This window comes from Girardinichthys multiradiatus, chromosome 3 (assembly GCF_021462225.1).
Source record: "Girardinichthys multiradiatus isolate DD_20200921_A chromosome 3, DD_fGirMul_XY1, whole genome shotgun sequence".
NCBI classification, from domain to species: Eukaryota; Metazoa; Chordata; class Actinopteri; order Cyprinodontiformes; family Goodeidae; genus Girardinichthys; species Girardinichthys multiradiatus.
This window is the reverse complement of record NC_061796.1, coordinates 31322294-31343632: the sequence shown is the minus strand read 5'-3', so window position 1 is coordinate 31343632 and position 21339 is coordinate 31322294. Positions and strand designations below refer to the sequence as shown.

Genomic DNA, 21339 nt, shown 5'->3' with positions numbered 1-21339 from the left:
AACTTTGTCTAAAGCGTTGCAGGTCTCACTTACCTCAATTAAAGTCAGTGTTCGTGATTCAATAATGAAAATGACTTGGGGAAAAAATTGCATCAAAGGGAGACTTACAGGACAAAAACCGCTGCTGACTAACAAGAACACACTTTCCCAAAACACGTCTTTATTATCCCCCAGAAAGTATTCGGTAAACTGATGAGACAAAAGTAGGAGGTTTGTGAAAGTGTTTTGTCCTGTTACATCTAAAACAATATTTATGAAGAGGAACTTGTTGACTGGCAGCCAAACATGGTGGTAGTGTAATGGTCTGAGGCTGCGTTGCCTCTGGAGGACCTGCGTGTCTTGCTGTTAATAATGGAACCACGAATATTGCTCTCCAGCAGAAGGAGAATGTCCAGCCAGTAGTTTCTGTCCTCAACCTTAAGCGTATTTATACAGTGGTCCAAAGTATAGCAGCGAGCGTAGTTTCAGAGTGACCTAGTCAAAGTCTGGATTTAAACCTGACTGAGATGCTGTCCCTTAAACACTCTATAGTGTGGCTGAATAAAAACGATTCTGCAAAGAATGGGCCAATGTTCCTCCACAGCGATGTAAGACTCATTGCCAGTCATCACAAGTGCCTTCTCTCATAATAAATGAAATCATTATTTGAAACTGGAAAATATGTTATATATATTTTTTCTTTTACAAAACGAGGCGAAAATTCATATTTAGCCATTGCTGCTCCCTAATAATAAGAAAGAAACAGTGATAAAAATCTACAAAATTTAGACAAAAATGTGCCCTAATAATCAGCAAACATGTTCAAATTTACATGTTAGTAGTTGGAGTAGTTGTCCATCGATGCATTGTGTTTTTTTATAAACTCTAGAAAGGTGAAAAAGCTTTCACCGTTATGCCTGAACTAAGAGGAACATTATTTTCTTTATTTTTAGCTGAATACATTTTATTTGAAATTAACTTTTTATGTGAAATTGCAAAACACTAAACTTGGTTTGTCACACAACACTGTAAATTCATGGTTCCTTTATGTGTTGCTTTGGGTTCCCCAAATTGTTCTGTACACTTTCCCCTGTCTATATCCAATAAGACAGGTCACTTCCAACTCCCTATGCCTTTTTTTTTTTCTGTACTCCTCACGTCGTATTCCTCTTTTGTGTCCCCCATTTCTCCAAGTGACGTCCTCTGTTGTCTCCCACAGCAACACCATGGTGATGAGCTTGGCCACCGTCACTTCCAGTGCCTCTGTTATGCTCATCCCTTCACCCCTGTCTCGTAAATAACTTGCCCTTTTATTTGTCTTTATCTTTACCCCATTTTGTAGACGTTTTATCATTCTGACTTGGTCTGGTAGTGATTGACTGTAGCCAGGATGCAGAGATGCTTGTTAAAGCTTCAGCCATGACATATATGTGGAGGTGACTTGCATTTCCTCCAAATTAAAAGAGAAGCAGAAGACTTTAAGAGTTTCTGCTGTATTGATGGGTCACACATGAACTGATCCCCCTTTCCTGGACTAATGCTTGCATGGAAGGGATGATTGCCCTCATTCAGGTTGCCTCAGGGTGTCTCTGGATTTCATGGGCATATTTCCTCTTGAATATTATTATGAGACAGAAATGTGACCTATCACCTTTAGCTCCTGATTCCCTGCATTACTTCCCTGCACTTGAGGCCCACCTGCCTCAGCAGTTTGAGTGCAGATACAATAATTATATCAGGCGTAGACATGATTGCTGTGCATGAGCACACTCGCATTGCTCAGGCATCCCTGCCAACAAAGGGCTGAATACACTGCTGTGTGTGAATGTGCGTGGTGTGTGTATGAATATTATGGGATGGCGGGCGGTGGTGTTGTCAGGCAAGGAAGTGGGGGTGGCAGAGAGGGAGGCGATCTGTGTGCAAATGGGCCCGGGGGGGGGGGGGGGGGGGGGGGGGGGGGAGAGGGAATGGATGACCCAAGAATGTTATGGAGATATGGTGCTGGGATGGGGGGGGGCTGGGCTTGTGTGAGACAGAAAGATAGCAGTGCACACAGGATAGAGCGAGCAGATAGTGGTATGAGGTGCTAGTGACGGTGTCACACGTGAGCCATGTGCACGCGCACACATGCATGTCTAAGGGGCATTCAAGCAACAGTAACAGACAATAGCCAGACATAAGGCTTTGTTGCTATGCGATCTGCATGCATGGTACCACTGAGAATACTAGTGGTCACTGGAGTGAAGAGAAAGGCCTTCTTTCGCTCAGATCGTCACTGTTACTGCCTGAAAATATGCCTTATTACTTATAAACTGGAAAACAAGCTTATTTTTTAAACACTATAGTCAACTTCTGTTATCTATGAGTGTATTTTTGACATTTAGAGAATAAAGCCATGACTTGGGGGGAAAAAAAAGGTTAGCTGGAGAAACACTTGATTACACATCTCTAGTATCAAGAGTGAAATATGAATGAAGCGGGAATACTGTTGCTGAAAATAACAGCCAAGTCTTTGACAGATTAAAGAGAATATGCCAAATTAAGTTTCAGTGTAAAATACCAAAGTGGTATGAATCATCTGTTGATCTTATCTAAAACTGAAATCCATTTAACCCTAAAAATGTTCATACCCCGGCCTTTATACCCTGGGGTGTGAATTTTGAAAGAAAAATAAGTTTCTGTTTTTAATTAATTTAAAACAATTGTCAATACTCGGCAAAAAAAAAATCTTTATCAGCATTACAGCTATCAAACCTTTCTGGTATTTTGACAAATTTTCTTGGTGATTAGCTCCAAGTCTTTGAGGTTGAAAGGCCTCCTTACCATTATCACAGTGTTTAGAGACTGGCTTGGCAGCTCTAAAATGTTTATATTACTTGCAGTCAGAATAAAAATGTTAATATAAAAAGAGTACTTTAAACCTAATTTTCCACAGATATAACTAATTTTGGGCTTAAACATTGACATTTGTTACAGATGCACTGGTCCACATCATAAAAAAAAAAAATACAGATAGTATAAAATACAGAAAATAATCCAAAAAGCAATATATTTGAACATTTCATACAGATGCATCTTTTATTGTTCCAATGTTTACACAATAGTATATAAACAAAAATCCTCAGTGAGGCATTAAAGGTGGGAACTTTTGGTTTGCTCGTGTTCATCTTGAGAAGATCTGTAATGCATCCTGGGCAGATGGCTACAATTTCCTTTTATAATAACGGCTTAACTGTATTTTTGCCACAAGTGAGTTTTATAAATTGAAGTACAATAGGCTCTAAAAAGAGCTACTTTAAAATAATCTGTGCACCTATACAATTGACATACCAAAATATTAGCATGTGTGTACATCTTGGAACTTATTTTAAAAGCTTATTGAAAAACAAATATATGATGTATACGTCTCCAAATCAGTTATATCTTTTTCATATTTGATTACATTGAAACTACAGGTGTATCTCAGTAAATTAGAATGTCTTTGGAAACCGAATTTATTTTAGCAATTCAATTCAATTTGATCAATTACTCACAGAGTGATATAATTTAAGCATTTATTTCTGTCAATTTAGATGATTGTGGCTTACAGCTAATTTTTCTCTGAAAATTAGAATGTTACATAAGACCAATAAGAAATTGTTTTTGCTTTGTAGATATTGTGGCCTACAGAGTCACGGGGAAGAATGTTCTGACAATCATTGACAGCTTTTACAAGAAGGGTAAACTACAAAAGGTATTTGCTAAAGAATTACGATGAGCACATTGAAGCATATTATTGGAAAGTTGTGTGGAAGGAAAAAGTGTGTTAGAAAACGTCAACAAGCAACAGTGAAGAACGTAGCCTTGAAAGGATTGTGAAGCTATTTAATGCACACAAGAGGTTGTATGGAGTTCACTGAATAATCTTTTTAAAGAGCTGCTGGCTTCAAATTCTGGAAATAGTTTAAGAAAAGTATTAAGTGTTATTGTATTTAACCTTCATACATTTTTCTATTCAGCTTAACTAAGAAACCTTTGGAAACCAAGGACTCTCCTGTCTTATTAATCCATTATGTGTGAAGCACCATATTCTCAAAGCTCACCTTTATACAATAACTCTAATCTTTATATGCAAAATTTGAAAGAATAAATGGGCCCTTCATCTGAGGTAAATGTTATTTTATAAATAATGTGAAGGGATCATTACTAAGCAAAACATTCTGTTGTAGAGTCAATTTAATACCTTATCAGCCCACTAGTTAAACATATCGCATTAAATGCAGAATGCAATAATGATCAAGTATAAGGAGTTTACAAAGTCAGTGGCGAATGGTGAGTTTAACTAGACCTGGGACCCTAAATTAACTGCTTACTGCCTCAATATTAGGCTGGTTCTTTGAACCTGTACACCTATAAGTGCATGTAAACAATGCCTATCTCTTTTTGTGTTGCACAGGAACATTGATATTTGTTTCAAAACCCATACAGCAAGGTAGAAAATTATTATTATTACTCATGATGTGTGGATATCGATGTCTGTTGTGTGATTAGATACTTATGGCCTTATGTTCTCCTCTAAAACGCCTATTTATTTTTTGGTTAGGTTTACCATTAGGATGCTTTATTTTTAAAGATAAGTTCAGCAATAGAGCCGATGCTAATAGTAATGTGCGTACCAGTAATGCATTCAATGGTGGTGAAATACATTTTATCTTAGTCACATTTACAAATGTTATTGATGAGTTTACTTGCTGCACCCTAGGCTGATTGGGACTGTTTGGCTTTGTAAATGTTTTCATGAATCAGTTGACTGCTGAATTGTGTCTATGGTTCTTGATATAACAGATGAGGGACAGATGTGTTGGAACAGCACTGTAACAAGAGGCCTCAGGCCATTACAGGGACCCCTAACAGGGTCACTAATAATTTTCATAGAAGCTAAACTATACCAGAATTATGAAATATAGATGCGCTTCCGCTTTGTTCTTCTGTCAACTTGTTGCACATTAAAGGGCTTTTACTTTGGAAGAATAAACACTGCCAAGATAAACCATTGTTCAGCAGCCCTGTTGGTTTGTTTTATAAAAATAGAAGCCAAAGTTAACATTGTGATGCAACATTAGAACCACAATATGAATGGCTTCTGGCACGAGGTGAATGTGCGACAAGAGGTTGGATAAACGTTTAGAAAATCTTTAAAGATAAACCAAAACTTCCTGTTTAAACAGCTTTGGAATGCTGCCGATTCAAGTGCAGCTTAAGTCTTGTTTACTACTTTACAAACTGAAACTGAAGGCAGCATTTTCTGTGTTTTTATTAGGTGTCTTATAGAATTGCTTTTGCACAACTTCCAACCAACACCAATGTTTTAGTACTTGCACACCTGTTGCCTTCTGATCATATGATTTTCTTGATCAATGAGGCTTATTTGAAACAGACCTAATCGTGATCAAACAGTTGTGACAAAGGGCCTCAGATGACTCCAGGGTCCTGGTATACATTGAACCTCCGGCGGGGTGTTCGACCTCCACACAGCACTGCCGGCATGCGGTCTACCTGTGTGAGGATCACAAAGGAACAAGAGTGAAGGCTTTATGACTTTTGTATTTGCACATTCTTGTTCACTCATCACCAGCTGGATGCCCAGTGAGTATTCTGGTCTGTCACCAGAGGCCCTGAGCTCCTCCAAGGACCATCTGTTTCTTTTACCTTTTTGTCTTTTTAGGTATTGTATATTATGGGATGTGTGCTGCCACTACTGGAGTATTATGGTCTGTCCAGTAGAGCAGGGAGGGGGTGTCACTATGACAACGGGGTTGCTAAGGGGGCTGGGACTTCCAGTGGAAAGGGGAAGAAGTGTGCATGTGCATGAGTATTGTGCATGCATGTCTAGCCCTGAGTGCGTGCGTGCGCGTGCGTGGTGGAGGGGGTGGGGGCAGCCTGAGTATTATGGTCTGTCCGTTGCGAGGTAACTATGCAGAGTCCTGCGTGCGTGTGGGAGGGAGAGGGGGGGATTATTATGGGATGTCTGCCCCCTTTGTGTGTTTGTGAGGATGTTAGCTAAGCGCTGCCTGTAAGGTAGGGGGAAGCAAGAAGTGGGGACTGAGCCGCGTGTTTGGGGTCATTACGAAAAGAAGCAGAAGTATCACTCGGAAAATAATGAGTGCGCACCTTAGGACAACATCTGGAACTGAAGCAGTCTAATTGGTTTTATTTTTCGCTCCGAAAGAGGGAGCACACCTCGAACCGGGACTACCCGCACATTACAGTAAGTTTCCAATAGGTGAAGGCAGGAATTTCAGAGCTTCAACTTTTCTTTGATGCACCCTTCCTTACAGAACACTGCATTCACAGTTTTTTTTATTAACATAAATAAATGTCACCCCTAAGTTGATTCACTCCTTTGTTGGGACCTACCTGCATAATAACTTGTTTGATTTGGCAGGTGGACAATTTAATAGTATATCATTATAATTCCAACTGAGCAGACTTCGAGACAATCAATCAAATGTAATTATTTGTTTTTTTCCAGCACCAAGAGCCCCCCCTACTCACACACTACCCTCCCTTCCTGGACACCCCCGGTCCATTCTCCACCAGTCCCACGTCATTTTCCCTCCTCCCTCGCCGACCGAGGAGCGAGGTTTTACGAGGGATTAATTCACCCCGCAAAGAAATAAAATTACACCGTTCAGAGGGGGAACATGTCGTGTAGCGAAGATGAAAGGGACGACTTTGGAGCGGCAGAGGAGCATTCAATTCTTCACGGTAAGCTCGCTGTATTTTTCCCCTGTCTCTCTCTCTCTCTCTCTCTCCTCCTTTCCCTGTGTAACTTGATCTTCGCCGTGATGCTAGCTGGAGCTAGCCGGGAGTAGTCGGCTCGGGTCACTCGCCATGACAGATTAGTTAGCTAACTTGGGAAGCAAGTGTTCAGAGTTTGGTGTATTTATTTAGTATTTTAAAAAAGAAGCATCGCCAACGGGTAATCAAGAATGTGGGCTGTTAATGTTTTTTTTGTTGGCGTTTGGAAATGAGAGAAGTTTAAACCTGTGCTGTTGTGGCATTCATGGGCATTTATGTGTGTTTGCGCGCGTGCACAACCGTTAGCCAATTCGTGTCCGGTTGGAGCAGCGCGCGTTCATGGTGTTTTCCCCCTCCGGCCTGCAGCCGTATTTTCTCTCTTGAAACTAACAATAATAAAAATAGCAGTAATAATAAGAATGTAAGCATGTCTCCCTTGCAGATGAGGAAGAGCCGGAGGATGTTATCTCCGACCTGGACGAGGTACCCAAGTCGAAGAAGAAGAAGAAAGCTAAGAAGAGCAGCCGAGAGAGCAGGAGCAGCAAGAGGCAAAGACCCATCCGGGAGGTGAGTTTGCTGTCCTGTCATAGTTTGCCTGTTGGATATATATTTCAATTACTACGTCGAATTGTTTGATTATTCAATTTTTCCAAATGTTTTTTTTTGAGAACCACATAATAAAATATAAATGTTTTTCATCCATTTATTCATTTTCTATACCGCTTATTCCATAGTGGGTCACAGGGGGCTGGTGCCTATCTCCAGCAGTCTACAGGCGAGAGGCAGGATACACCCTGGACAGGTTGCCGGTCCATCACAGTGCAACACAGAGACATACAGGACAAACAGCCATGCACACCTCACACACACTCATTCACACCTAAGGGCAATTTAGAGAGACCAGTTTACGTAATAGTTTTGTTTTTGGACTGGAAGAAGCCGGAGTACCCAGAGAGAACCCACGCATGCATGGGGAGAACATGCAAACTGAACATGCAAACTCCATGCAGAAAGACCCCGGGCTGCGCTGCAAGGCAACAGTGCTACCAACTGCGCCACCGTGCAGCCCCCACTTTAAAGTATAATTTGTATTTAGAAATTGCCATATTCATTGTTTTTATATTTATATAGTCTTCATTGTTTATGTATATATATATATATATATATATATATATGCAAATAAAAATTGTAATCTATACATTGTTTAAGAATTGATCTGTTTAAATGTGATCTACTAAGATGTTCACATTATCTATTAATCTTAACGTAAAGAAAAAATAGCTGAATTAATTTAAGCTTCATGCATTAGAAGCTGATGCTTTATCGATTGTGTTATTGGGGCTTGTTAAGAAACCAACAAAGCCTTTGTCTTTACCTAAGTTGAAGTACTCCCACACTGTAGACCACTTTGGCATTTGACAAGTTTGAAAACGTTTTATAACCCAGTTAGTGAGTAAATCGATATCTGTCTTAGAGACTAAGATCAGAAAGCTCAGCGAGAGTAGTTGGGGACATTGTGATGGTGGAAAAGCAGGAGACGACAAAGGAACATATGGCTACATCATAATCGAAATTGTCATTACAGTATTTAGCATTAATATTGTGCAGCCATACCAGCAGTTTTTGAGACACTGGCTTCCAGATGTTGCGTTCTACGAGTATTTTGCAGTTGTCACATTCTTTAGAAGCACTGACATTCATTTAAAGGTCTAAAGAAAAATAAACTACAAAGTGTGTTGGTATGATTAAAGATGATTCTATTTATTGGAAACAGGCTGAGATTCTAACTGGATATAGTTTTGGAAATATTACAATCAGAACATAGCACAGGTGCATGGTAGGTGTGAAAGATTCTCTTTAATATCTGCTTTCTGAAATCAACACGTCCCACCTGGGGTACGACTACAGATATGGTGGGGAAATTTTAAAGATATTTGATCATTTGTTTACAAAATCAACAGCACATTGCTACAGCCTTCCAGGATGAGGGTTTTTTTTTTATTGAACCCTAATAATGATGATCCAGCATTTTTTTAAGTAAAAATATTTAATAAAAAAAATATAAAAATTGTGAAAACTAAGAACAAAACAGAAAAGCTGTAAAATGCAGTTAATGTTAAGCGTTAAACTAAGTCAAATAAGCAGAAGCTAGGGTTTATATCATGCATATAAAATAGTTTTATCATATAGGTCTCAAGCGACTGATTACTTTTACTGTATACAGTATTGTGAAAGATTTGATAAATAAATGGAACCATTAAAACATTTCAGGTCCCTTATAACAAACAAATTGATTGTTTTGTCCAACCAGCAATTAAAACTAGTTTGCAATATTTTCACACTAGCAAAACACCAGAATCTTCCATTTGACACCAGTAAATCTGCCTTAAAGTGTTTTCTTTAAAATGTCTAAAAACAGTACAAATATGCATGTTCTGTTGATTTTCCTATAAAAATAGTGACAAATGAATATAGCTTAATTTGAGGTATGGAAAGAGCCATACTTTGATTGTTTCGTGCATTAACAGGGTAGTAAAAGAGTATCATAATCTCTGTAAGAGACAAATGGAAAAAAAATCTTCCAATTTCTAAAACCTTGTAAGGAGCCGTGTCCTCCTGTAATTAGTAATGAAGATCTTTATCTTGTAGGAACTGCCGGTCAGCTCCCCAGAGCACCTGATGGGAATGGAGGCAGCAGAGAGGGATGCAGATGAGGGAGGTATGCGGTCAGAGAGTGAAGGGAGTGATTATGCCCCTGGGAGAAAAAAGAAGAAACGCTCGAGTTCTGCAAAAGACAAGAAGAAAGGAGGTGGGGCAGGAGAAAAAGGAGGCTCTAAGAGCAAACGCAAAGATCCAGAACCAGAAGAGGATGATGATGATGACGATGATTGCCAGGTAAAGTTTTATAATTACCCCTGTGGAAGGAGTTTACACAGGTCCTGGTGGACTAAGTGTCCTCTGACTGGCTTTGTTTTTGAACTCCTCTGCTCCTACCACAGCCTAAAAGCTCCGCCCAGCTGCTGGAGGCCTGGGGCATGAAAGATATTGATCATGTCTTTACTCAGGAAGACTACAGCTCCCTCACTAACTACAAGGCCTTCAGCCAGTTTGTTAGGTGGGGGGAAAACAACCATTCTTATTGTATTTTTTATTTTGTTTACAATGATAAATGTGTAAATAAACTTAAAAAAAAATGTACAGTAAACCTTGTCCTTTTTAGGCCTTTAATTGCAGCAAAGAACCCCAAAATTCCTGTATCCAAGATGATGACCTTAATGATGGCTAAGTGGAGAGAATTTAGCACAAACAACCCACTAAAGGTATTACAGCTTTAAGTTACTCTCAAATGAATATTTTCTCTTATTTGGAGTCCAGGTGTTTGACATCAGAAAGCAAAAGTCTCGGTCTGTGACCCCCTGTAGGGTTGCGCCACAGCCAATGCAGCACTGGCAGCTGCCAATGTGGCTGCAGCTGTGGAAAACATGGTGGTTGTTGGGACTGACGGAGGTGCAGAGGCTGCCCCTGCTGCCTCCCCTGCAACTACTCCATCTCCTGCCCCTGTCACTTGTGCTGCTCCAACAGCTGCACCACCCCCAGCACCAGCTCCAGCGCCTCCTCTCCGCAAGGCCAAGACCAAAGAGGGAAAAGGTAAAGTAGATTTACAGTACATATACAAACTTAGATATACTTTTTTAAATGTGTGTTTAAAATGCATTTTACTTCTGTTTTTTTTTTTTTAGGTCCAAATGCTCGTAAAAGGTCAAAACCCACACCCAAGCCTCCTAAGCCAAAACCGAAGAAGGTGGCCCCACTCAAAATCAAACTAGGGGGCCTCAACAGCAAGAGAAAGCGCTCCTCTGTAAGATATTTGTTTATTCATTTTCTACTGCTAATTATTATGTTAAGGATATGGGGGGACAGGAACCTCTCTTAGTTGTCACAGCTCACCACGGCATTGGAGGGTAGCGTAAAGACACACATTAACAACTTAGAATCACCAATTAATTTATGCATGTTTGTTAAAAAATAAAGTTAACTGAACAACAGAGTTCCCTCCTAGTATAGAGACAGCTGGAAAAGCATTGAAATTGAATTTATATATTTTTTTGATCCCAGGTAAGTATTGAAAATAGAAAATTGAGTGTGAAAAAGGTTTTAATTTCACAATTTTATTCCCGAGTTCATTATCTACAAATATAAAATTCAGATTTTTGTATATCTAAAAGACCACAAACTGTCATTTAAATGATCTGTTTGAAATATTTTACTCACGGTTATGAAATACGGCTGACCTACATTTAAGCTCGAAATTATTCATACCCCTGCTAGATTTACATCTAAAACAATCTTTTAATGTCAACAATGTTGTAAAAACTGGGGGGAAAGAAGCATGAAAGTTTTAAACTGTGAAATGTGTAGAGGTCCTAATATAGGAATGGTCTTTTTTTTTACTTTCGTGTCTGACCAGAGCGATGAAGACGAGCTTGATGCCGACAGCGACTTTGATGACGGCAGCTTCTCAGTGTCCGATGGCTCCAACCGTAGCAGCCGTCCTAAGAAGAAGTCCAAAAATGCAAAAAAGAAGAAGAAAGGTTTGGAAAATAAATGCTTTGGGAACTTTCATTCTAAATATAAGAAGAAACTTCAGGTGGACATAGGAGGATTTACTTCATCACTAAACCTGAGCTAAGGTGGTGTCATATTTTTCATACTCATTTCAGTGGAGACAGAAGATGGAGATGGCTATGAGACCGACCACCAGGACTACTGCGAAGTGTGCCAGCAGGGAGGAGAGATCATTTTGTGTGACACCTGTCCCAGAGCTTATCACATGGTGTGTCTGGACCCTGACATGGAAAAGGCTCCTGAGGGCAAGTGGAGTTGTCCGCACTGTGTGAGTATAAACTACCCAGATTAGAGCTCTGAGCATTATGTGCTTGGTTTTAAAATGTTGTTCAGTATTTTAGTGACTTTCAGGATTTTTAAAGATAAAATTGACTTTATATCTTCAGCTTTAACCATTTCATTTATTTATTTTTGTTTTTTCTCTACCTAACATTAAATTTCTCTTTCTCTCTTTTTTAATTTCCCTTCTATACATTACGCCCTCCATCTTCTATTTCCTCATCTCCCCACACTCCCCCTCCCTCTTTCTTGACTCTACATGCACACGCATTCAATGCACGCTTCACACCCTGCACCGCTCTCGCTCCTGCATCTTCCCTACCCCTCCCTTTTTCCTTTCATTCCATTCCGCATACCTTCCCTGTCTGTTTGACCCCCCCTCCACTCTGTCTCTCTCTCTCTCTCTCTCTCCTCTTCCTATTCCTATTCCTCTTCTACACACACACACACCACCTCTTCCTCATGTTTTTGATTCCGACACCAAGGAGAAGGAGGGGATCCAGTGGGAGGCGAGAGATGATCTGTCCGAAGCTGAAGGGGAAGATGATGACGACAGGAGAGACGATGGCATGGAGGAGGAAGACGACCACCACATTGAGTTCTGCAGAGTGTGTAAGGATGGTGGAGAGCTGCTCTGCTGTGACACCTGCCCCTCCTCCTACCACATACACTGCCTCAATCCTCCTCTCCCCGAGATCCCCAACGGAGAATGGATCTGCCCCCGTTGCAAGGTGAGCACTGAATCCATATCTGTGCATACTCTCATGGCTCTCGATCTGGATTGCAAATACAGTTTTGTACTGCAGATAATCAGCTGATTCTCCTGATCAGGATAAGTTTACATACCCCTTATTACCTTATTTTTTTACCTGCAGTGAGCTGGACAAGCGTTCAGTCTTGATCTGAGTTTCTTCAGACTTTCTGAAGGTCTTTTAAAATGTTTCTTTGGCTCATTTCTTCACTCATTTACTATGCGGTGCTTGTACCTAACCATGAGAATATGTTGTGTTTAGTGTGCTCAAACAAAGCTGGAAAGTAGAGGATTAGAGGACTAAGGAAGAGGTGTCAGGCCTAAAAAAACAACATAAAAACTGTATGTAAAATCATGTCAGTGAGAAACAAAAAACAATCCAGCAAAGACCTGACATAACACTAGTGATATGCATCATCTGTTAGTTGATCAGATACAGCAGACATGTTGTATGATGTCCTGTACTGACTGATGGTCAATACAAAATCTGAAGTTAAACATGTGTTAATTTTGCACGCAACATGCTAAATATATTGCTTTTATTTGAAAGAAATGGGTTTTATTTTGAAGGCAACTGCTGTAATTCTTCTCTGTGGATAGAAACATAAGCACAGTGCTGTACTAATGTTGACTCAGGCTAAAAAGACAGACTAATACAGAATGTGTTTTTAAAACTATAAATGGACTTCTCTGTAAGAGCTGCTTAATATATAATCATTACAATATCGGTGTGTAAATTAATAATATTGCAGAGGAATGCAATCAATGTTTATTTCCAGTTGTCATGAATAAATAGTATGAATGAGGGAATGAATGAGGGAATGACACAAATGAGGGAGCTCAAGATGTTAAAGGTCATATTTCCAAGAGATTATATCGCAATCCAATTTCCATTGTGCAGCCCTACTATTGGGTTTTAAATTATTGACGTCAACGGTGAAGTGGCTGTATTTAAGGAGGAGAAGGCTGTTCTCAGAGATTACAGCTTGAAAAAACCTTATCAGACTAAACATAAGATAAAATACAAATACTTGCATGTTTTTCAGTGTTATAAAAATAATTTTTTTATTAGATAAGATAATATAAAGTTTTAGTTGTCAGTATGGCATTAAACAGTTTCCTGTTCAGGTGCGGTGATCATTGTTATTTGCAGCCTCTAAAAGTTGTATTTGGTGTCAAAAATATTTTGGGAATAATAGAGTTTAACCAATAAAACATCCCTCAACATCAATCATACCTACACATGTGTAACTTAAAATAATTACTGCCCACCCCTGATCTACAGTATGCCACATTTTCAGATTATATAACGCTTTGACAATCCGTTTGTTGGTTCTAAAATAAGATATTATGTCTATTCTTTTTATGCTAATTAAGCTAAAGAAATCAGAAATAAACTGTCTTTGTAACAAGCTGTGTTTAAATGTGTTTAAATATTAGTATTATGTAGTTGTGTATTTATTGTATCATTATCTGTTTTTATCCATTTGCAAAGACTTTGCTAGAATTGTCAGTTTTTATGCATTGTGTTTTTACCTTTTATTGATCATATTTTTTTGTCTTCCTTAAACACCTTTAAGGTTTAAAAATTGCATGAATGAATTTAAATGAAGCAATAAGTCAGAGCTAAGTAGCTTAATAGACAATTTCTTCTAAAATTATGAGGTACTAGACTGAAAATTAGCTAAAACGTAGCAAGACAAAATAAAACTTTCTGAAAAATGTTAAATGTTAAAGACCAATTTTTAAAATTGAAAGAAGGTCTTTCACCTTGAAAGCAAAATCTAATGAAATAAGGGATGACTCAAGACTAGCAGTACAGTAAAGTACAGTACTTTCTAAATGTTTCTTATTGCCGGCATGATACATTTTTATTAGCGCCCTGATTCACTACATGTCCTCCATTTCTTTGTTCCACCAGTGTCCTCCAATGAAAGGAAAGGTGCAGAAGGTGTTAACATGGCGCTGGGGCGAACCCCCAGCCTCCATGCCTGTCCCCCGGCCTGCTGACCTACCTGCTGATGCTCCTGATCCCCCTCCTCTGGCTGGCCGTCGAGAGAGGGAGTTCTTTGTCAAATGGTGCAATATGTCCTACTGGCACTGCTCCTGGGTGCTGGAGCTGCAGGTACTGATGTTTCCATTGCTATGTGCAAAAACTGTAGATGCAAATTATCTTACCAAATGGAGCAATTCTCCTAAAATTGTAGGAGTTAACTAAGCTTTGTCCCCAACAAATACCAGTACCTTAAACCATTCTGTTGCCTTCCTCCAGCTGGAGCTGAACTGCCAGGTGATGTTCCGTAACTACCAGAGGAAGACTGACATGGATGAACCTCCACCTGTTGACTTTGGGGGCGACGGTGATGATGACAAGAGCACCAAGAGAAAAAACAAAGATCCTCTGTTTGCCCACATGGAAGACGTGTTTTGCCGCTTTGGGGTTAAGCTGGAGTGGCTGATGATCCACCGCGTCCTTAACCACAGGTAGGGTACAAACGTAAAATGGAGACTGAATATAAAACATAAGAAAGAACGATGAAATTGGTTGGGGAAGTGATCCACCTTAATATTAAGTTTATCTTAATTACTTGAAATTAAAAGATACATTTCAAAAAGAAAATTTGCTAGTATAAAAGTCGTAGGATAAAGTTATGATGCACTTTATTGTCACTTAAAGAAACTTGTTTAAAGCAGCAAGCAGCTGTCAAAGCACAGTTACAATATAACTTCAATGTAATAGCAAAACATTCAAAAAAAAATGTAACTCCATGTTTCCTGTGTGTTTTTAAACGTTAGCGTTGATAAGAAGAACAACGTTCATTACTTAATCAAATGGAGAGATCTCCCCTATGACCAGTCAACCTGGGAAAGTGAAGACATGGACATTCCTGAGTATGATACATACAAGCAGATATACTGGAATCACAGGTATGGGGGGTTCATCATATCTATAGAAACATTTTATCCTAAATAGTGCACGGTGTATGTGGAGAGAGGGGGACATTACTCTTACTCTTAACCTTGTCCTTGTTTTTCTGGACTGAATAGAGAGCTGATGATGGGTGAGGAGGGGAGACCAGGCAAGAAACTTAAGAAAACCGTCAAAGTCAAGAAGGCAGAACGGCCACCTGCTAATCCAGTTGTAGACGTAAGTGTCCTTTATCTAACCTTAATGAAATTAATGTTTTGTTTATTTGCAGTATGAAAACCAGCTCACTGAATGTTTTCTCCCTACCAGCCTACCATCAAGTTTGATCGGCAGCCTGACTACCTGGACAGCACAGGAGGCACATTGCATCCCTACCAGCTAGAGGGGTTGAACTGGCTCAGGTTCTCATGGGCTCAGGCCACCGACACCATCCTGGCTGATGAGATGGGTTTAGGCAAAACGGTTCAAACAGCTGTCTTCTTGTACTCTTTGTATAAGGAGGTGAGTCACAATCCTTGTTATTATTTGTGATAAGTAGGGTTTTATACAATTAAACATATATGTTATTCTTGAAACAAGAGCAGTTATATGCCAACAAAATGGCATTTTTTTAAAACTAGATTTTAAATGTGGGGCTCCTTTTCTGTCAAGTCTGCCCTGCTCTATCATTCAGTGATGGTGGTGAGGGTCTCAGACATGCGACACACACTAACTTTGCCAAACAAAGGGGATGAGTTCTAAGTTATAAAACTCTATTCTAAAGGCAGGGCAAGACATATGCAGCCATATATCAATAGTAAAGCTTCGCCGTTGGTTTTAACTTTTAAATGAGTCTAATTCTGTTTTCTGTTGTCACAGGGTCACTCCAAAGGTCCCTTCCTGGTCAGCGCTCCTCTGTCCACCATCATCAACTGGGAGAGAGAGTTCGAGATGTGGGCACCCGATATGTACGTGGTCACCTATATTGGGGACAAAGACAGCAGGGCTGTTATCAGGGAGAATGAGTTCTCCTTCGAAGGAAATGCCATCAGGGGAGGGAAGAAGGCCTCCAAGATGAAGGTAGGGAGGTGATAAAAGAGCGAGAATCATGGGATAGAGCAACTCTTATTAGGGTTTTTCCATATTTTTCTCTATTTGTAAGTATAAATGAAGTCCTTCCCACACCTCCACACCTTACAGAAAGACTCAACAGTGAAGTTCCACGTTCTGCTGACATCCTATGAGCTGATCACCATTGACCAGGCAGTGCTGGGCTCCATCGAATGGGCTTGTCTGGTTGTTGACGAAGCACACAGACTCAAAAACAACCAGTCCAAGGTAATAACAAGTCCTTAATCATCCTTTGCTGACACTGTAACAGTTCTCTTAGAGCTTCTTGTTGATAAACCTCTGCTGGTGGATTTTATCTTCCAGAGTAAGATAACATTGCTTTCAAGCCAGGACATTAACCCATGCTCTTATGATTGCTAATTGGATTATTGGAATTATTTTTTTGTTAGGTGCTACTTTAAAACTCGGTTGTAAGACTATTAGGAACAATAACAAAGAGAGCAGACATGAAACCAGCGTTAATCTCTCTACACTGGTCAGCCTGATTATATCACGATTGGACGTTTTACATGTTTACAAAACTCGTTTAGGTCTTAGTCCATCTGTTTTATCAGAAGTTGTTTTATTGTATGAGCCCTCCAGAATGCTCAGGCCTAGGGATAAAGCATATGTTGAGGTCTCAGTCTATTATGTCAGTCCTTGCCTTTGTAATGGACTTCTTGCAGAGTTTTGCTTAAGCAATTATCTATATTTGGTTTTATTGTATTATTTATTTAATCAATTATTATTATTTATTTTATTTTTACAAATTTTAAACAGTAGATGACTAGATTTTTTATTAGTTTTGTTACCATTAGTTCAGAAATACTTACAAATTGCACAGTATTAGTTAATCAAAAATACTTGATTAATTACTTTTTTAGATAAAGGATAGATAATTGATGGTATTTTTTAACAACAATCAAGCCATCATCAGTTTCACAACTGATTCAATTTTTGGCGCTTATCAACCTCTTTAAACATGTTTTTAACCGCTTTGTTTGTTTATTTGTTTTGCTGGGGTCGTTGTTTTTCTGTTTTGAATCCTGTAAAGGACGTTTCTGTTTCACAACATTGTATGAAAGTTTAAATTATAATAGTTTTTTTCTTATAATATCTGACATTAACTGTTTTGTTTTAGTTCTTCAGAATGTTGAACAACTACTCGCTGCAACACAAGCTGCTGCTGACCGGGACTCCTCTTCAGAACAACCTGGAGGAACTTTTCCACTTGTTGAACTTCTTAACCCCGGAGAGATTCAAGTTAGTAGCTCTGCGGCCGTTGTGATTGTTGCTGTTTTCTTGGCAAAATAAAGAAAAAAAAATCCACCTGCAAAGTGGTAATGATGGATTTATTTTCTGCAGCAACCTTGAAGGGTTTCTGGAGGAATTTGCAGACATTGCCAAAGAGGACCAGATCAAGAAGCTACATGACATGCTGGGACCACACATGCTCAGGAGGTTGAAGGCTGACGTGTTCAAACACATGCCTTCGAAGACGGAGCTTATTGTCCGAGTGGAGCTGAGCCCCATGCAAAAGTGAGCAACAGCTTTAAATACACATCTAAGACTCTAAAAACTTACCAGGAATAAGTCGTTTTTTTTATTTTTTATTTTTTTATTGTTGGAACGCTAAATCCAAACTCTTATCTGTGAATTCTGCTCCTGTACTCTTGTCAAGATATATCTGTTTACTTTTGTTCTTCTTTTTCTCATATGTTATTTTGTTTTTGTTAACCCAGGAAATACTACAAGTTCATTCTGACACGCAACTTTGAGGCGCTGAACACTCGCGGAGGTGGAAACCAAGTGTCTCTGCTCAACGTTGTCATGGACCTTAAAAAGTGTTGCAATCACCCCTACCTCTTTCCAGCTGCTGCAACAGTATGTTTTTACTCACAAATGTAACATTTTTCAATCATTTTTGATCACTGTTGAGAGCAAAATATTTTTCTCTAATCCACAAAATACCAAAACTGTACATGCAGTCTTAAATATCTACACACATCCCTACAAATATTTGGCTTCACTTGTTTTGGTGAGTGGCACCTAGCTCATAGGATATTTGTAGCCAACAACAAGCTACTGGTATATTTCTGGCTGGAAATTTGACCGCTTCTCTTGGCGGAATGGTAGAGGTAATTTGGTTCAGCTGGTTTCTTTGCACTGACTAAACTTTTAAGCATAGTCCATGAGTTTTCAGCAGGTTTGATAGCTGGCCTTTGGAAAGGCCATTCCTGAAGCCTAATTTTAGCCTGCTTTAATGGATGAAAACATTATCGGTTTTAATGATTATCGTGAATTTCTGTTTTAAAAATAAATTATCCATTTAAACAACACTTACTAACTACAATATTTAAAGCTCATAGGTTTTAATGCACCATCTCAGATGCTTAGTAAAGGAGAGATATTCCAACCACCAAGTACTAAATTTAAAATCACCGAGAGGTTTTGTTTTAACTACATGCAGAAAGAAACAACCAAGTAGCCATCTGTCACTAGCTGACAGGCAGATAAGGTAAGGTAACTTTTAGCCAGATTTTTGTGACCTTCAAAATGGTCTGGTTTTACCAGCACTATACCCGAGTGCCTGCATTTATGTGACAGGACTGGCAAAATAAAGTGAGGTGTTTTTACTTAAGTAGTCTGGCAAGTTTCTGCTTTTTCTGGAAAACATCAGATAACCAACAAATGAACAGTAAGAGCCTTAGGCATAAATATTCTCCCCATGAACTTCCAAAAATACATTTTCAAGACCATAAAATAGCTTACAGTAAAAATATGAGTCTAAAGGCTAGGTGAGTTTGGTCTGCGGAGAGTAATTTGTACCCGACGTCATTTACAAAAAGACAATCGTCAAATTCCTTAACCTGCATGTTTTTCTATTACTACTTACCGATCATGACAATGATTTGATCATTTGTGCTGTTTGCTTCAACACCTGTAAATATACTTATTGGGTATATTTTACATATTTTTAACAAAATCATGATAGTACTGATAACTGTGGTTAGTAAAATCCCAATACCCATGGTGGTAAATTTTCTTATAATTTCATCATACGCCTACTTGCATTATTCCTTCCAAACGTTTCAATATTCTGAACCAAACTGTTACGATCCAGTGAACGGAAATTAGTTAAGATGTTTAGAAACAACATAGGAACCAGACTTAAGCCTATCATACACCGAAAGATGCTGTCCCCAGTCTGTTTAGTTTAACCTCAATTTACACAGAGAGGGTACTGACCAGTAAAAAATGCTAGGCTAATGTTAGCCTGTTTACTCCTTGTTTTGATATGACTTGTTGATTATTCAGCTTATAACGTATTTCAGTTGAAGGCAAAGGTAATTCTAGACAAATTAATTATAGACAAAACTGAAAATGTTCTCCTGTTTGATGAACTTTTTGCTTTTTTAATGTCGTGAAATGTGATCACTAGTTTTTCAGCTGATTTCTGTGCAGCTCTTCGCTACGTCATTGGCTGTCTGGGCACAGAGCAGGTCAGGTGACACAGACAGACACAGAGCTGCAGCAGTCAATAGTCTTTTTTTTAGGGCAAAACAGAATAAAAACCCAGACTTGTTACATTGAGAAAAGAATAGGCAGCACATGTAATACAGCCTTGCGCATGAAAATAGACGGTTACTTCTAAATGGCCAACATGTAAACACATGGCTTATTGGCTAAAACCAAAGGCGCATCTGACATCAAAATCCCAAATTATTAAAAACAAAATAAAAATTTGTAAAGAAATATAACCACTTCATAAGTAAAAAATACAAAAAAGTGACAAATAACAGAAAATGTGAGGTAATGTTTTTATTCTTCCAGTTTTTCTATTACTACTTACCGATCATGACAATGATTTGATCATTTGTGCTGTTTGCTTCAACACCTGTAAATATACTTATTGGGTATATTTTACATATTTTTAACAAAATCATGATAGTACTGATAACTGTGGTTAGTAAAATCCCAATACCCATGGTGGTAAATTTTCTTATAATTTCATCATACGCCTACTTGCATTATTCCTTCCAAACGTTTCAATATTCTGAACCAAACTGTTACGATCCAGTGAACGGAAATTAGTTAAGATGTTTAGAAACAACATAGGAACCAGACTTAAGCCTATCATACACCGAAAGATGCTGTCCCCAGTCTGTTTAGTTTAACCTCAATTTACACAGAGAGGGTACTGACCAGTAAAAAAGCCCCTGCTCCAAAATGAACACCTTAAACCTCGACTATAATTTACACCTGTCCACATGGACAAGCCAGAATTATGCCAGTGCCTTGTCATTGGCCAGTAAAAACATGCAGCTTTTTAAACTGACTAAGGGGAATTTATTCAAATTAGTGGGGATTTTGTTATATATTTGAGCCTGTGTGTTTCATTTAAAACCTTTCTGGATTAGAGAAAATCAACAATAAATTTAAACTTGTGCACCCAGTTCTTGTTTGTAAAAATTGTTTAAGAACGGTTCAAATTTATCCATAAAAACTCAAAATTAATGACTTTCAAATCAATGATGAATGAACGAAAACATTTGACTGTAGCAGTATGTAGTGCTATAATTTATCACAAAATGTTTCTTTATTTCAGGAGGCTCCAAAACTTCCAAATGGCATGTATGAAGGCACTGCCCTGACCAAAGCTTCAGGAAAGCTGATGCTTCTTCACAAGATGATGAAGAAGCTGAAAGAGGGAGGCCACAGGGTTCTGGTTTTCTCCCAGATGACCAAGATGCTCGACCTGCTGGAGGACTTCCTGGAGAATGAAGGATACAAATATGAGAGAATTGATGGAGGAGTCACCGGCAACATGAGACAGGAGGCTATTGATCGTTTTAATGGTCAGATGTTTGTTTGCATATCATATTTATCTTTGTCTCTCTTAATA

The 21339-nt window shown here is 38.8% G+C and overlaps 1 protein-coding gene across 5 annotated transcripts in view; it reads left to right on the top strand.

Annotated features, from left to right (window-relative positions):
* The first annotated feature begins 6013 nt into the window (after window positions 1-6013).
* chd4b (chromodomain helicase DNA binding protein 4b) overlaps window positions 6014-21339 on the top strand; it is a 33267-nt gene continuing 17941 nt past the window's right edge. For 4 of the 5 annotated variants that reach the window (XM_047360841.1, XM_047360839.1, XM_047360840.1 and 1 more), the window contains exons 1-22: window positions 6014-6226; window positions 6491-6726; window positions 7202-7326; window positions 9409-9654; window positions 9759-9874; window positions 9980-10079; window positions 10182-10407; window positions 10500-10618; window positions 11228-11351; window positions 11481-11653; window positions 12150-12395; window positions 14337-14540; window positions 14688-14899; window positions 15212-15343; window positions 15464-15563; window positions 15654-15845; window positions 16203-16403; window positions 16524-16661; window positions 17575-17696; window positions 17799-17972; window positions 18176-18317; window positions 21043-21292. In XM_047360841.1, coding sequence (XP_047216797.1) covers window positions 6663-6726; window positions 7202-7326; window positions 9409-9654; window positions 9759-9874; window positions 9980-10079; window positions 10182-10407; window positions 10500-10618; window positions 11228-11351; window positions 11481-11653; window positions 12150-12395; window positions 14337-14540; window positions 14688-14899; window positions 15212-15343; window positions 15464-15563; window positions 15654-15845; window positions 16203-16403; window positions 16524-16661; window positions 17575-17696; window positions 17799-17972; window positions 18176-18317; window positions 21043-21292 — 3406 coding nt within the window. In that variant the 5' untranslated portion in view covers window positions 6014-6226; window positions 6491-6662. Of the gene's footprint in view, window positions 6227-6490; window positions 6727-6921; window positions 6941-7201; window positions 7327-9408; window positions 9655-9758; window positions 9875-9979; window positions 10080-10181; window positions 10408-10499; window positions 10619-11227; window positions 11352-11480; window positions 11654-12149; window positions 12396-14336; window positions 14541-14687; window positions 14900-15211; window positions 15344-15463; window positions 15564-15653; window positions 15846-16202; window positions 16404-16523; window positions 16662-17574; window positions 17697-17798; window positions 17973-18175; window positions 18318-21042; window positions 21293-21339 lie in introns of those variants that run through there. The other variant, XM_047360842.1, reaches the window with a different exon arrangement.